The following is a 16,354-nucleotide window of genomic DNA, read 5'->3' on the forward strand; positions in this document are numbered from 1 at the left end:
CAGGGTGGTATCCAGGGTGGTATGCAGGGTGGTATGCAGGGTGGTATCCAGGGTGGTATGCAGGGTGGTATGCTGCTGACTAGATGGAACTCTATTCCACATCAAGAAACTGACACAAGCAGGAAAATTAGATAGAAATAACAGAAGATTTAAAAAAACACCTTATGGAACAGCGGGGATTGTGAAGCAACAAGCATTGGCAGACACATGCACACACACACGATAACATACGCACTATACATACACATGGATTTTGTACTGTAGATAGGCGGTGGTGTAGGGACCTGAGGGCACACAGTTTGTTGTGAAACGTGTGAATGTATTGTAATGTTTTAAAATGGTATAAAACTGCCTTAATTTTGCTGGACCCCAGGAAGAGTAGCTTTGGTAGCAGCTAATGGGGATCCACCATTATAAATACAAATACCTTAAATAGCCACTCCTTTTGACCAGTCATTTAGGCAATAGGTTGCCATTGTGAAGCAGCATTGTCTCAGTAATACCATACAATAACTTGTAAACGATAATCAAACAGCCTAAATATCAAACAAAAGAACACACAGACGGAGCGAAGATATTTAGTTATTTTTTGTTGTTGTTTATTTGAATGGCTCATCGGATAAAAAAAGAAACCTCTCTGTGTCACTTCAACAAAGACTACAAACAACAGCTTTACAAAAATAGACGTTGGGACATTTCTGGTGTCATTTCATTGGACAAGTAGTGTGGTTGTGTGTGTGTTTCTCAGCACAGTTCTGTGGACATAGAAACATGAACAGTATCGCTATAGCAACACGTACAGTACACCAATCAAGGCTGCAATGTGCAACATAGTGTTCAGAGCTCTCGGCTTTCTGGCAGCAAGGATCAACGTCGAGTCAAATCACACAATAATGTCAAGGAATGAAGTTAGAAAAAGATGAACCAGTAGTGAGGGCTATACTCAAGACAGTGACGGCTGTGAGAGAAGACTTCTATCTGTAGAAATAGAAGGAATCATTCTAATGCTATGGTTCTACCAACAAAAACATATTGCACCTTGAGACCTCGGTGAGAAGTAGCTTTTTAGTGAGGGAAAAGACTTGGAGTTCTTTTTATCTAAAACAGGGTGGTATTCATTAGGTCACACCGTAGCAAAACGTTTTGCAAACAGAGAAAAAAAGCTTTCTTTTTGGGACAAGTTCATATAGTCCCTCCCTGTTTGTCCGTTTTCTTCCGTTTGGTGCCTAATGAATATGACCCACTACTCCACACTGACTGCATCCATCTTTATTAAACACAGATCAGGGGTAAATCAAATACACTTTAAAATAATAGGAATGTCAAATAAACTGGAGTTAACAAAAAAAGACACAATCCCTTTGTCTATAAAAAAGTAGTGATGACCGTACAGTGAGTGAGTCTGGATAGATTGACATAGTTCAGAAGAGATCAGGCAGAAAGATACATTTGGTTGCTAGTAACATACTCTAGTAAGCCCTTCATTCCATTTCTAGTAAATTACTATCTAGACTACAGTAAGGTATGTTCATGCTATAAAAAGGTTTAGACACATTTCAGATGCTTGACAGATGCTCCATACAGCGTTCAATTAAATACATCTCTGATATCTAAGCCTAGAACATTGAGAATCAGAACATAAAAACTTATATAGAACATAGAACATAGAACCTATATAGAACATAGAACACATATAGAACATAGAACATGTTCTGAGAACCAGAACACAGCCTTAGTAGTATCAGCATAGTTCAAGTGTGAAAACTGCTGGGGACAAGGTACAACCATCGTAAAAACATTACACATTCAATAGCATACGGACAGAGAAAAGGACCAGAAGTTTACATCGTTGCAGATAGAAATGTGATATATAGAGCTTCCATTATTCCCTGCTCTACACAACAGATACCCATAGCTGATCTAAACAGCACATTTCTATCTAAACATTCTGTAACGTTCCAACTAACTCTCCTTCTGAGTGAGCCCCCGATGTAGATTTTTTTGGGCCATCGCCACGGTAACCAGCGAGACCCCCTGTGACCCAGAAGGGGAATCTGGATGTGTTTACGTTCCAACAGGAAGTAGAAGTATGGGGGAAAAGCAGTGCTGGGAATGTGGGAAGCTATTAGTAATGACAAGCTGCAGATGGGCTGTGTGTTTCATCGTCTGGAAGGTCACGGATTCTACCAGGATGCAAATTTGGTGTTTGTTTATATATCTTAGTATGTTATTTAAAAATTCAGGTCCTCTTCCTCAGAGAGGTAGATAAGTGAGAAACCCTCCTGGGTGCCATACTAGTATCTACTTAAAGCACACTCAATAGGACACAGTAAGAAGACAGCTGATTGGGTAACCTCAGCAATAAGGAGACGGCTGATTGGATATTCACAGCCTAACCTGAGCCTGAATATACAGTTATACAAGGGCACAGAAAAAAAACATTACACGCTGGTATAAAAAAAACAACCTAAAAACTAAAACTAAACTTACTTCACCAAAGAATATAAAATAAAGCAACAAGGAATAAATGTGTCCATATAAATAACAAGCTACGTCACGTTTCAATGGCATCGTATTCAAGTAATCTGTTACATCAAGTCCCTGATATACACTGTGGTTCATGGAAACAAGTCTTCAGCTCACACAGAACCATCACAGAATGTCATTATCTACTTCAACAAAGTTCTAAGCATAGAATTAGAATGCCAATCATTCTATTTCTATGTTTCCAAGTCTCCTCTACCATGAGCATTCCATGTCAGTTCACTTCCACTTGAAGTCTGAGTGGAAGGACGTGGAAAACAAAGCTTCACTCTTTAACCCTCACTACGAGACTTGGTGGTTGGAACACCCCCCCCCCCCCCAAAGATCCAGATATGAGGCGAGCTCCACCACAAGAGAAGACTTTGCAAAAAGTAAGAAGTGACAAGGAGGGAGGAAGGGAGACTAAAGGCTGTAAGGAGAGGTGACAAGGAGGGAGGAAGGGAGACTAAAGGCTGTAAGGAGAGGTGACAAGGAAGGAGGAAGGGGGAAGGATGAAAGAAGAGAAAGCCAAAACATGACAGCTATGTTAAAACTATGGATTTCCCCTGCTGTGACAAAACAATGAACTCTGTGGTCTCCCCTCCCCAGCCAGAGAGGATTTTGGGTAGGAATTCTCAGAATGCCCCTGGAGCACTTAGTCACGAGTGACATAATCCCTTTATTCGCTGACATAGCAAGTGACACACAGCCTCTTCAACTCACTGGTAGGTCTAGTTATAACACTTCATACCACTGTTCTCAAGTCAGCAGCTCAATATGTCACTTTACTGGCCAATTACTAGTCTTCAGTTGAGTTGATCTTTTTTTGGATTAGAGTGACAGAGATCCAGCAGCACTTCATCTTCAGCTGAATTCACAGACAGACAGACATCACTCTGGTCAAAACCCAGGAGGCACTGAGGAGGAATCATGCTGCATAGCCTCTGGTTCACAGTGATAACAGCATCTTAACCAGGGACATACGGTGACCATTCTACAGTGGGTTAATGCTTCTGCCTTGGAATCACGTTCCTGCGGCGGGATCGGAAGACAGCGTTCAACAGTCAGTCAGTGACGTCGCAGTGACATCAGGTGTCATGTCAGTGTGATGACCTCCACGGGGTCATCGGTGCCCTTTGACCTTTGCTTGTGTTTTAGCCGTCTTTCTCTCCGTCTCTGTCTGAGGGTGGGGAGCGCAGGGCGGGGTGCGGCAGAGGAAGGGGACGGGGTGCTGACGGAGATGGAGAGGAGGTCTGCCAGGGAGCGGAGAGGAGGAGGAAGTAGTGAGGGAAGAGGATTGCAGCGCTCCCTGTCCCTGGCTCGGGGCGGTTTGCTGTTCATCCTCTCCTCCGTCTCCTGGCGTCACCTGTCGAAGCAGCCCGCTGCCGTGAAGGTGTGGTGGGGACCCACGCCCCCGAGGTACCCTCCGGTGTAGGCCATGCTGAGGCAGTGTCTCGGCTCCGCAGCCAAGGCTACCTGCATGGAGATGGGGCCCTGCAAGGCCAGCGGTGCCACCCGAGCCCCAGGCTGCATCCCCGAAGTCAGGCTAGGATAGGAGGGGAAGGCCCCTGCTGTGGAGGTCATGGTGTTGGCCCCAGTGAGCAGCCCCGAAGTCAGGCTAGGATAGGAGGGGAAGGTCCCTGCTGTGGAGGTCATGGTGTTGCCCCCAGTGAGCAGCCCCATCCTGTGGCTTTGGAGGATGTCCTGGGACATGTTGACCACAGCAGGCCCCAAAGCCTGGGAGTCAGCTAGAGCGTGGAGCTGGGACAGGGAGGGAGAGTGCTGGGAGAGGTGAGGGAAGCCCACTGGGCCAGGCTGGAAAAGGAGCTGCTGGGGGTTGGAGGAGGTAGCTGGTCTCTGGACTGGGGAGAGGTGGGAGGGAGGAGGGTGGGACTGGAGAGAGGAGGAGCAAGACAACGGAGGGGTGGATTTGGGTTTGTTGGCCTCCTTCACATCGTTGTCATGGGCACTGTGGAGGAGAGACAGACGGGGTGTTAGAACAAGACCTGTGTTATTATCGGAGGACAGTGACAGTGGATTGTCATGTGTTTACAGTTAACCTATATGAGCAACGAGATAATTAGCATGGAGATGGGCTCGGTCAAATGGATATGATCAGGTCTTTGCATACAAGCATTCAACTGGTCTCAGGTGTGTCTGTCCTGTATGAGAGAGACTGAGGTGAGGTGGCCCCAGGTGTGTGTGTGTGTGTGTGTTTGTGAGAGAGAGACTTACAGCAGCATGAGTTTGATGCAGTGTGTGAGGTGTTCCCAGGTGTATCCAGTCAGAAGGTGTAGAGACGTGGTCCAGCTAGGAGAAATCTGGAGACAGATACGAGACGCCGCTACGCACGCTGCCGCCACCTGAGACGGCCGGAAACTCAGGAACGCATGGTCTAGAGGAACACAGCCAATCAGACCGTTAGTAGAGGACCACAGCCAATCAGACCGTTAGTAGAGGAACACAGCCAATCAGACCGTTAGGAGAGGAACACAGCCAATCAGACCATTTAGTAGAGGAACACAGCCAATCAGACCGTTAGTAGAGGAACACAGCCAATCAGACCGTTAGTAGAGGAACACAGCCAATCAGACCGTTAGTAGAGGAACACAGCCAATCAGACCGTTAGTAGAGGAACACAGCCAATCAGACCGTTAGTAGAGGAACACAGCCAATCAGACCGTTAGTAGAGGAACACAGCCAATCAGACCGTTAGTAGAGGAACACAGCCAATCAGACGGTTAGTAGAGGAACACAGCCAATCAGACCGTTAGTAGAGGAACACAGCCAATCAGACCGTTAGGAGAGGAACACAGCCAATCAGACCGTTAGGAGAGGAACACAGCCAATCAGACCGTTAGTAGAGGAACACAGCCAATCAGACCGTTAGTAGAGGAACACAGCCAATCAGACCGTTAGTAGAGGAACACAGCCAATCAGACCGTTAGTAGAGGAACACAGCCAATCAGACCGTTAGTAGAGGAACACAGCCAATCAGACCGTTAGTAGAGGAACACAGCCAATCAGACCGTTAGTAGAGGAACACAGCCAATCAGACCGTTAGTAGAGGAACACAGCCAATCAGACCGTTAGTAGAGGAACACAGCCAATCAGACCGTTAGTAGAGGAACACAGCCAATCAGACCGTTAGTAGAGGAACACAGCCAATCAGACCGTTAGTAGAGGAACACAGCCAATCAGACCGTTAGTAGAAGAACACAGCCAATCAGACCGTTAGTAGAGGTCTAGAGGAACACAGCCAATCAGACCATTTAGTAGAGGAAAACAGCCAATCAGACCGTTAGTAGAGGAACACAGCCAATCAGACCGTTAGTAGAGGAACACAGCCAATCAGACCGTTAGTAGAGGAACACAGCCAATCAGACCGTTAGTAGAGGAACACAGCCAATCAGACCGTTAGTAGAGGAACACAGCCAATCAGACCGTTAGTAGAGGAACACAGCCAATCAGACCGTTAGTAGAGGAACACAGCCAATCAGACCGTTAGAGGAACACAGCCAATCAGACCGTTAGTAGAGGAACACAGCCAATCAGACCGTTAGTAGAGGAACACAGCCAATCAGACCGTTAGTAGAGGTCTAGAGGAACACAGCCAATCAGACCGTTAAGTAGAGGAACACAGCCAATCAGACCGTTAGTAGAGGAACACAGCCAATCAGACCGTTAGTAGAGGTCTAGAGGAACACAGCCAATCAGACCGTTAGTAGAGGAACACAGCCAATCAGACCGTTAGGAGAGGAACACAGCCAATCAGACCGTTAGTAGAGGAACACAGCCAATCAGACCGTTAGTAGAAGAACACAGCCAATCAGACCGTTAGTAGAAGAACACAGCCAATCAGACCGTTAGTAGAGGAACACAGCCAATCAGACTGTTAGTAGAAGAACACAGCCAATCAGACCGTTAGTAGAGGAACACAGCCAATTAGACCGTTAGTAGAGGAACACAGCCAATTAGACTGTTAGTAGAGGAACACAGCCAATTAGACCGTTAGTAGAGGAACACAGCCAATCAGACCGTTAGTAGAGGAACACAGCCAATCAGACTGTTAGTAGAAGAACACAGCCAATCAGACCGTTAGTAGAGGAACACAGCCAATCAGACCGTTAGTAGAGGTCTAGAGGTACACAGCCAATCAGACCGTTAGTAGAGGAACACAGCCAATCAGACTGTTAGTTTGTGACAAGCACATGAGTCTACATATATTTCATACCCGCCCCTCTGTTTTTCTCCCTTCCATCCCTCCTCTCTCTGGCTTGAACCTTTTCCCCTGTGCACTCATTCCTTCACCCCACCCATCACCTCAATCCCTCCTTCACCCCTCACCTTGCAGTGACACCTCCAGGAAGTAGTGTGTGTACTTGTCCATAAAGGTTTTGGTCTTGGAGAGGGAGGAGAGAGGCCAACCGTTGTACAGGTCTCCCTCCTGCACCGAGGCCTGGAGGTAGTAGTCTATGAAGTGGGCCGGGGTGGGCATACACAGGTTCCAGCTGAACGTCTCCAACAGCAGCAGCTCCATCTTGATGAGGTCTCTCTTGTTGAGAACAAGGTTCAGAGAACACATGAAGCCCAGGGAGTTGAGCTGCTCCAACTTAGGTACCCGGTCCTCCCTCTCCTCAAACTTACCTACAGGGCAGAGAGAGAGTTTAGAAAGTAGCCTACACAAAAACATTTCCAAATAAAACACTACTTTGTATTTGTCACATGCTTCAGTGTAAACTAAACCGTGAAATGCTTACTTACCAACTCTTCCCACCAATGCAGAGAGAAATAAAATACCAAAATAATAGAAAAACAAAAACATGAAATAATAAATAAATACACAATGAGTAACAATAATCAGTACAGATGTGTAGAGGTACGAGGTAACGGAGTATGTTACAGTACCCGTAAAACACAACATCTACCCGGAAAACGCCAGTCTTCATTAAATAGTACCCGCAAAACACAACATCTACCCGGAAAACGCCAGTCTTCATTAAATAGTACCCGCAAAACACAACATCTACCCGGAAAACGCCAGTCTTCATTAAATAGTACCCACTAAATACCAGTCTAAACGTCAACAGTGAAGAGGCGACTACGGGATGCTGGCCTTCTAGGCAGAGTTCCTCTGTCCAGTCTCAATGTCAACAGTGAAGAGGCGACTACGGGACGCTGGCCTTCTAGGCAGAGTTCCTCTGTCCAGTGTCTGTGTTCTTTTGCCCATCTTTATCTTTTATTTTAATTGGCCAGTCTGAGATATGGCTTTTTCTTTGCAACTCTGCCTAGAAGGCCAGCATCCCGGAGTCGCCTCTTCACTGTTGACGTTGAGACTGGTGTTTTGTGGGTGCTATTTAATGATGCTGCCAGTTAAGGACTTCTGAGGTGTCTGTTTCTCAAACTAGACAGTAATGTACTTGTCCTCTTTCTCAGTTGTGCACTGGGGTCTCCCACTCTACATTCTGGTTAGAGCCAGTTTGCTCTGTTCTGTGAAGGGAGTAGTACACAGCGTTGTACGAGATCTTCATTTTCTTGGCAACTTCTCACATGGAATAGCCTTCATTTCTCAGAACAAGAATTGATTGACAAGTTTCAGAAGAAAGTTTCTGGCCATTGTTTCTGGCCATTTTGAGCCTGTAATCGAACCCACAATGCTGATGCTCCAGATACTCAACTAGTCTAAACAAGGCCAGTTTTATTGCTTCTTTAATCAGGACAACAGTTTTCAGCTGTGCTAATATAATTGCAAAAGGGTTTTCTAATGATCAATAAGCATTTTCAAATGATAAACTGGGATTAGCTAACACAACGAGCCATTGGAACACAGGAGTGATGGTTGCTGATAATGGGCCTCTGTACGCCTATGTAGATATTTCATTAAAAACCATACATTTCCAGCTACAATAGTCAAGGAACGAGGGTGAGGAGGGGGAACGAGGGTGAGGAGTCTGGGTACTCAGGCACTTTTCCCTAAAAACACCCAATAAGCCTCTCGGTTCCTCCTATAAACCTTTTTCAGCAGGAAAACTGGGGGGGGGGGGGGGGGGGGGGGGGGGGCGCTGACACGGGCACACGTGGCACCCTCATGGCACAGAGAACTGATATGAGGGAGACGATGTCAACGACTAGGCCGACCCTCTACAGAAGATACATGTATGTTCAGGAAATGTGTACAATACCCATGTGTAGAGTACTGGGTACAGACACACAACCGAACATTGTTCAAAACAAAAGAATGGACTGGGTTGCATTCACATCTTATCTCACACACTGAGACACAGTGTTGGGAAGGAACCTGTCACAACTACCGTATTATACAAGTCCTAAAACCCAACAGCTTGGATTAACAGTCTACGGACAAGCCTCGTCAACATACCACGGATCACAGCACTAACGTCATGGCAAACAAAGACAGGAGAGTTGGAGGGAAGGGAGGTTTGATGTAGTTAGTCCTCACACCATCTGAACAGGCCTGCCTGCCTGGCTACGTCTCCCCCCCCCCCCCCCCTCCACTGCACTACTCCTTGGTTTTTCCTTGCCTCCCTTGCCTCCCACACTATGTTGCAATTTCATCACTCTCTATTTACACCCCCCCCCCCCCCACCACCCTCTGTCAAATCAAAATTTATTAGTCACATGTGCCCGAATACAACAACTGTCGACCTTACCGGGAAATGCTTACTTAAAGACCTTAACCAACAGTGCAGTTCAGCATAGTTGGTTAGGAGCACATAAAACATCAGCACCCCCCCCTCCAATTCCCACCCCCCTCTCCCCATTAACCCCCCCTCTATAATTCCCTACCTAGTTGTCTTAATTAAGACCAGCTGAACCAATGTGTGTGTGTAATATATATATATATTATATTAATGGGGAGAGGTGGGTGGGAATATATATATATATATATATATACACACATACATACATACACACACACACACACACACACACACACACACACACACACACACACACACACACACACACACACACACACACACACACACACACACACACACACACACACACATACATATATACATACATACATACATATGTGTCTCCTGACCCCTCCTGTCTCAGCCTCCAGTATTTATGCTGCAGTAGTTTATGTGTCGGGGGGCTGGGGTCAGTTTGTTATATCTGGAGTACTTCTCCTGTCCTATTCGGTGTCCTGTGTGAATCTAAGTGTGCGTTCTCTAATTCTCTCCTTCTCTCTTTCTTTCTCTCTCTCGGAGGACCTGAGCCCTAGGACCATGCCCCAGGACTACCTGACATGATGACTCCTTGCTGTCCCCAGTCCACCTGGCCATGCTGCTGTTCCAGTTTCAACTGACCTGAGCCCTAGGACCATGCCCCAGGACTACCTGACATGATGACTCCTTGCTGTCCCCAGTCTACCTGGCCATGCTGCTGCTCCAGTTTCAACTTCCACCTGACTGTGCTGCTGCTCTAGTTTCAACTGTTCTGCCTTATTATTATTCGACCATGCTGGTCATTTATGAACATTGAACATCTTGACCATGTTCTGTTATAATCTCCACCCGGCACAGCCAGAAGAGGACTGGCCACCCCACATAGCCTGGTTCCTCTCTAGGTTTCTTCCTAGGTATTGGCCTTTCTAGGGAGTTTTTCCTAGCCACCGTGCTTCTCCACCTGCATTGCTTGCTGTTTGGGGTTTTAGGCTGGGTTTCTGTACAGCACTTTGAGATATCAGCTGATGTACGAAGGGCTATATAAATAAATTTGATTTGATTTGATTTGATATATCTATGGGCTCTTTCAAGTGTGATTTTTACTGCTGATGCCGCAGCCTGCCATTAACCCTGTAGGAGAGAGCCGTAGAGAGCCCAGCCAGCAGCCAATCACCTCAGGAGGCAGTTAACACATAGGCTGTAATGGAGTCTCATAACCAGAACAGGAAACAATAAGTGCTGTTCTGTTCACTCCCACCCGCTACTCCAGCTGCTTTAGCATGGGGCCGGCCCAGCCCACTCCAGCCTAGACCCAGTCTCAGGCTACACTTTCCCCATTCACCCTCATGAGACTACTAGCCTATAGGTTGTCTGTCTGCTGGACTCCTGTGTCCACAGGCGCAGTCATAAAATGGCCATGAATACACCCCCCCTCATCTCTACAAAACCACCTCTTACATCCTGTTAGGGACATTGTGTTGTCAGTCTCCTCCCTGTGATGGCTCTTTGGTTTACCACTTGCATTGGCTGTTGGTTGGGTGTGTGTTTTAACAAGGGATACAACAAACTATTTCAACTGAAATTACATTTCTGAAAAGAGGTAGAAGTCACAGGGACAAAAGGTGATTTAGTACTGCAAGCTGCTTTTCAGCATTTATGTTAATTACAAGTACAACCTGTCCTGTTTCATGTCAACAAGATGAACACGGTGACTAATCTCCGAGCTGTGAGAGAAAAAGAAAGGGTGCATTCCTCCGCTGTGAGTTCCTTCAGTCTTCCTGGCTGGAAAGTAGGTTGCTAAACGATCCTATCTAAAGAGCGAGAGAGAGTCTAGTCGGTGCTTCCTCTGCTGAGCCAAGTGTATGCCTGTCCTCTTCAGAACCTAACCTCCCTCTGGGGCTGCGGGTCGGCCCTGTGGACGTGTGCCGAGAGGCTGTAGAGAGCGACCAGAGAGAGGTTGAAAGGTAATAACAGCAAGATGTAGTTATGTCCTCTCTCTTCCCAGGTGTGCTGCTGGGGGGGTATTAGACTACTGCTAAAGGAGTGTAGAAACCTGAGAACCTGCTGGGGGTGGGTTATTAGACTACTGCTAAAGGAGTATAGAGACCTGAGAACCTGCTGGGGGGGTTATTAGACTACTGCTAAAGGAGTATAGAAACCTGAGAACCTGCGGGGGGGGGGTTATTAGACTACTGCTAAAGGAGTTTAGAGACCTGAGAACCTGCTGGGGGGGTATTAGACTACTGCTAAAGGAGTGTAGAGACCTGAGAACATGCTGGGGGGGGGGGGGGGGGGGTATTAGACTACTGCTAAAGGAGTGTAGAGACCTGAGAACCTGCTGGGGGGGTATTAGACTACTGCTAAAGGAGTGTAGAGACCTGAGAACATGCTGGGGGGGGGGGGGTATTAGACTACTGCTAAAGGAGTGTAGAGACCTGAGAACCTGCTGGGGGGGTATTAGACTACTGCTAAAGGAGTGTAGAGACCTGAGAACATGCTGGGGGGGGGGGGGGGGGGGGGGTATTAGACTACTGCTAAAGGAGTGTAGAGACCTGAGAACCTGCTGGGGGGGTATTAGACTACTGCTAAAGGAGTGTAGAGACCTGAGAGCCTGCTGGGGGGGGGGGGGTATTAGACTACTGCTAAAGGAGTGTAGAGACCTGAGAACCTGCTGGGGGGGGGTATTAGACTACTAAAGGAGTGTAGAGACCTGAGAACCTGCTGGGGGGGGGGGGGTATTAGACTACTAAAGGAGTCTAGAAACCTGAGAACCTGCTGGGGGGGGTATTAGACTACTAAAGGAGTCTAGAAACCTGAGAACCTGCTGGGGGGGGGGGGGGGGGGGGGGGGGGGGGGGGGGTTATTAGACTACTGCTAAAGGAGTGTAGAGACCTCAGAACCTGCTGGGGGGGGTATTAGACTACTAAAGGAGTCTAGAAACCTGAGAACCTGCTAGGGGGGGGGGGGGGTATTAGACTACTGCTAAAGGAGTGTAGAAACCTGAGAACCTGCTGGGGGGGTATTAGACTACTGCTAAAGGAGTATAGAAACCTGAGAACCTGCTGGAGGGGGGGGGGGGTATTAGACTACTGATAAAGGAGTGTAGAGACCTGAGAACCTGCTGGGGGGGGGGGGTATTAGACTACTGCTAAAGGAGTGTAAAAACCTGAGAACCTGCTGGGGGGGTTATTAGACTACTGCTAAAGGAGTGTAGAGACCTGAGAACCTGCTGGGGGGGGGTATTAGACTACTAAAGGAGTGTAGAGACCTGAGAACCTGCTGGGGGGGGGGGGGGGGGTATTAGACTACTAAAGGAGTCTAGAAACCTGAGAACCTGCTAGGGGGGGGGGGGGTATTAGACTACTGCTAAAGGAGTGTAGAGACCTGAGAACCTGCTGGGGGGGGGTATTAGACTACTAAAGGAGTGTAGAGACCTGAGAACCTGCTGGGGGGGGGGGGTATTAGACTACTAAAGGAGTCTAGAAACCTGAGAACCTGCTGGGGGGGGTATTAGACTACTAAAGGAGTCTAGAAACCTGAGAACCTGCTGGGGGGGGGGTATTAGACTACTAAAGGAGTGCAGAAACCTGAGAACCTGCTGGGGGGGGGGGGGGGGGGGGGGGGGGGGGGGTTATTAGACTACTGCTAAAGGAGTGTAGAGACCTCAGAACCTGCTGGGGGGGGTATTAGACTACTAAAGGAGTCTAGAAACCTGAGAACCTGCTAGGGGGGGGGTGGGGTATTAGACTACTGCTAAAGGAGTGTAGAAACCTGAGAACCTGCTGGGGGGGTATTAGACTACTGCTAAAGGAGTATAGAAACCTGAGAACCTGCTGGAGGGGGGGGGGGTATTAGACTACTGATAAAGGAGTGTAGAGACCTGAGAACCTGCTGGGGGGGGGGGGGGGGGTATTAGACTACTGCTAAAGGAGTGTAAAAACCTGAGAACCTGCTGGGGGGGTTATTAGACTACTGCTAAAGGAGTGTAGAGACCTGAGAACCTGCTGGGGGGGGGGGGGGGGGTATTAGACTACTGATAAAGGAGTGTAGAGACCTGAGAACCTGCTGGGGGGGCTGGGTATTAGACTACTGATAAAGGAGTGTAGAGACCTGAGAACCTGCTGGGGGGGCTGGGTATTAGACTGCTGCTAAAGGAGTGTAGAAACCTGAGAACCTGCTGGGGGGGGGGGGGGGTATTAGACTACTGATAAAGGAGTGTAGAGACCTGAGAACCTGTTGGGGGGGGGGGGGTATTAGACTACTGCTAAAGGAGTGTAGAAACCTGAGAACCTGCTGGGGGGGTTATTAGACTACTGCTAAAGGAGTGTAGAAACCTGAGAACCTGCTGGGGGGTTATTAGACTACTGCTAAAGGAGTGTAGAAACCTGAGAATGCTCTTCACTAAAGTCACAGAGAGGAGACAACAGTTACAGTCTTCATTAAAGTCACAGAGGAGACAACAGTTACGGTCTTCATTAAAGTCACAGACAGGAAAAGAGACTACCGTTACGGTCTTCCTCTCTACCTCACCCACTGAGACAGACTTTATTGATTTCTATGAATGACAGCTACATCCTGTCACTGCACTCTTCATTAAAACAAAACACCTTTTCTGAAGGAGTTGATGTGAAGGGGGAAAACTATTTTAGCACGGCTTGCCTATAAACTAGACGTAGATGATTCAGTCTAAAAAGTACACACTTCAACACTCAGTGTTTTTATTTTATTTAACTAGACAGTTAAGAAGAAACCCACCCTAACCCTTATTTTATGAAGGCATACCCCGGCCAAACCTGGACAGCGCTGTGCCAATTGTGCGCCGCCCTACGGGACTCACAATCACGGCCGGATGTGATACAGCCTGGATCAATAACTCAAACTACAAATACCTACTCAACATCCACCAACCCCATTTCTCAAGCACAATAGGTACAGAGCCTTCAGAAAGTATTCATACCACTTAACTTATTCCACGTTTTGTTACAGGCTGAATTCAGAATATATTTTATATAATTGTTTTCATCAACCATCTACACACAATACCACATAATTACAAAGTGAAAATAAGTTTATATTTTACATAAGTATTCACACCCGAGTAATACTAGGTAGAAACACCTTTGGCCACTATTACAGCCGTGAGTCTTTCTGGGTAAGTCTAAGAGTTTCACACCTGGATTGTACAACATGTGCCCATTATTCTTTTCAGAATCCTTCAAGGTCATTTAGGACCATAACAGAACCAAACCACAAGAATCACAGATAGAACAACCTTACATTTATTGTGGACAAACATTCCTATACTTACAATGCACTTTGCCTTTCAGAATCAATTGGTAAATTAGACTCAAATTCTTATAGAATTCTCTTGTAGAGTATCCTAAACGAGCTCACTGAAGTGTATTAATCATTTGCAGATCTTGGCCATAGATTTTCAAGTAAATGTAAGTGAAAACTGTAACTAGGCCACTCAGGGACATTCACAGTCTTCTTGGTAAGCAACTCCACTGTATATTTTGCCTTGTGTTCTGGGTTATTTTCCTGCTGAAAGATGAATTCATCTTCCCGTGTCTGGTGGAAAGCAGACTGAACCAGATTTTCCTCTAGGATTTTGCCTATGCTTAGCTCCATTCTGTTTATGTATTTATCCTGAAAAACTCCCCAGTTCTACAAGCATACCCATAACACTTTGCATTCAGGACAAAAATCTAATGGCTTTGTCAATTTGTTTTGCAGTATTACTTCAGTACCTTGTTGCAAACAGGATACAATATGCTTTATTCTGTACAGGTTTCCTTCTTTTCACTCTGTCAATTAGGTTAGTATCGTGGAGTAACAACAATGTTGTTGATCCATACTCAGTGTTCTCCTATCACAACCATTAAACTCTGTATCTGTTGTAAAGTCAACATTGGCCTCATGGTGAAATCCCTGAGCAGTTTCCTTCCTCTCCAACAACTGAGTTAGGAAGGACGCCTGTATCTTTGTAGTGACTGGGTGTATTGATACATCATCCAAAGTGTAATTAATATCACCATGCTCAAAGGGATATTCAATGTCTGCTTTTTAATTTTTACCCATCTACCAATAGGTTCCCTTCTGTGCGGGGCATTGGAAAATCTCCTTGGTCTTTGTGGTTGAATGTGTTCTTAATTCCCTGCTGGACTGAGGGACCTTACAGATAATTGTGTGTGTGTGTGTGTGTGTGTGTGTGTGTGTGTGTGTGGTACAACATTTTCTTTGTTAATGAAACACTATTATTGCGCACAGAGTGAATCCATGCAACTTGTTAACCACACGTTTACTCCTGAACATATTTAGGCTTGACATAACAAAGGGGTTGAATACTTATTGACTCAAGACATTTCAGCTTTTCATTTGCTAGTTAGTAAAAATGTTGATAAACATAACTCCACTTATGGGGTATTGTGTGTAGGCCAGTGACAAGAAATTGCGATTGAATTTAAAATGGATTCAGGCTGTAACACAACAAAATGTTTCTGAAGTCCATCTCCCCCTCTCTCTAATTTGCCGGCTCGTCTTTCATTCAGATGAAATTGGTCACAGCTCCACCACAAACCCCCCCCCCTCCAATGAGTGCGTTCGTCCTATAGGCTCTGCCGGTTAACACAATGTAGACGCACACTGACCTCTGACCTCAAGTGCCTAACGCTTGTGTGACCAGGAAGAATCCTCGGCCATCTCATCTCCTGTCCAAGGCCTAGGGGTCTGGAACACTTTTGGGGCGAGGGAGAGGGGAAGAAGGGAGGGGTTGTGGGGGAAATGGTGCCCCCACCCCCATCATCATACTCTGCCTCTGGCAATCATAGCGCGCCCCCCCCCCCCCCAAAGTGAAACACTAATCAATAACAAATGGCATCATGACATTTCAGTCCTAGCCTGGTATTTGTGTAAGAAACAAAAGACCTCTATAGAACCAGAACACAAAGTCCTTAAATAATACATCAACGGCATTCAATCAAAATCTAATCACATTAAATTATAAAACTAGTCTACTTTTTTTGGGAAGGGAAAAAAAAACAGTATTGAAGAAATCACTGTCGTAGATCACAGCCATTTTACAGTCAACTCCTAATTCCTTTAATTATCAGACCACAGATTAATTATCTCAT

At 46.5% G+C, this 16,354-nt stretch overlaps 1 protein-coding gene across 1 annotated transcript in view; it reads right to left on the bottom strand.

Annotated features, from left to right (window-relative positions):
• Positions 1-577: 577 nt before the first annotated feature.
• The window catches only part of LOC109880549 (cyclin-J), a 32,954-nt gene continuing 17,177 nt past the window's right edge, over positions 578-16,354 (bottom strand). The window contains exons 4-6 of the mRNA XM_031789602.1: positions 6,871-7,170; positions 4,759-4,918; positions 578-4,492 (exon numbers count right to left, since the gene is read on the bottom strand). Coding sequence (XP_031645462.1) covers positions 3,886-4,492; positions 4,759-4,918; positions 6,871-7,170 — 1,067 coding nt within the window. The 3' untranslated portion in view covers positions 578-3,885. The remainder of the gene's footprint in view (positions 4,493-4,758; positions 4,919-6,870; positions 7,171-16,354) is intronic.

The sequence above is a fragment of the Oncorhynchus kisutch genome, linkage group LG15 (assembly GCF_002021735.2).
Source record: "Oncorhynchus kisutch isolate 150728-3 linkage group LG15, Okis_V2, whole genome shotgun sequence".
Classification (NCBI taxonomy): domain Eukaryota; kingdom Metazoa; phylum Chordata; class Actinopteri; order Salmoniformes; family Salmonidae; genus Oncorhynchus; species Oncorhynchus kisutch.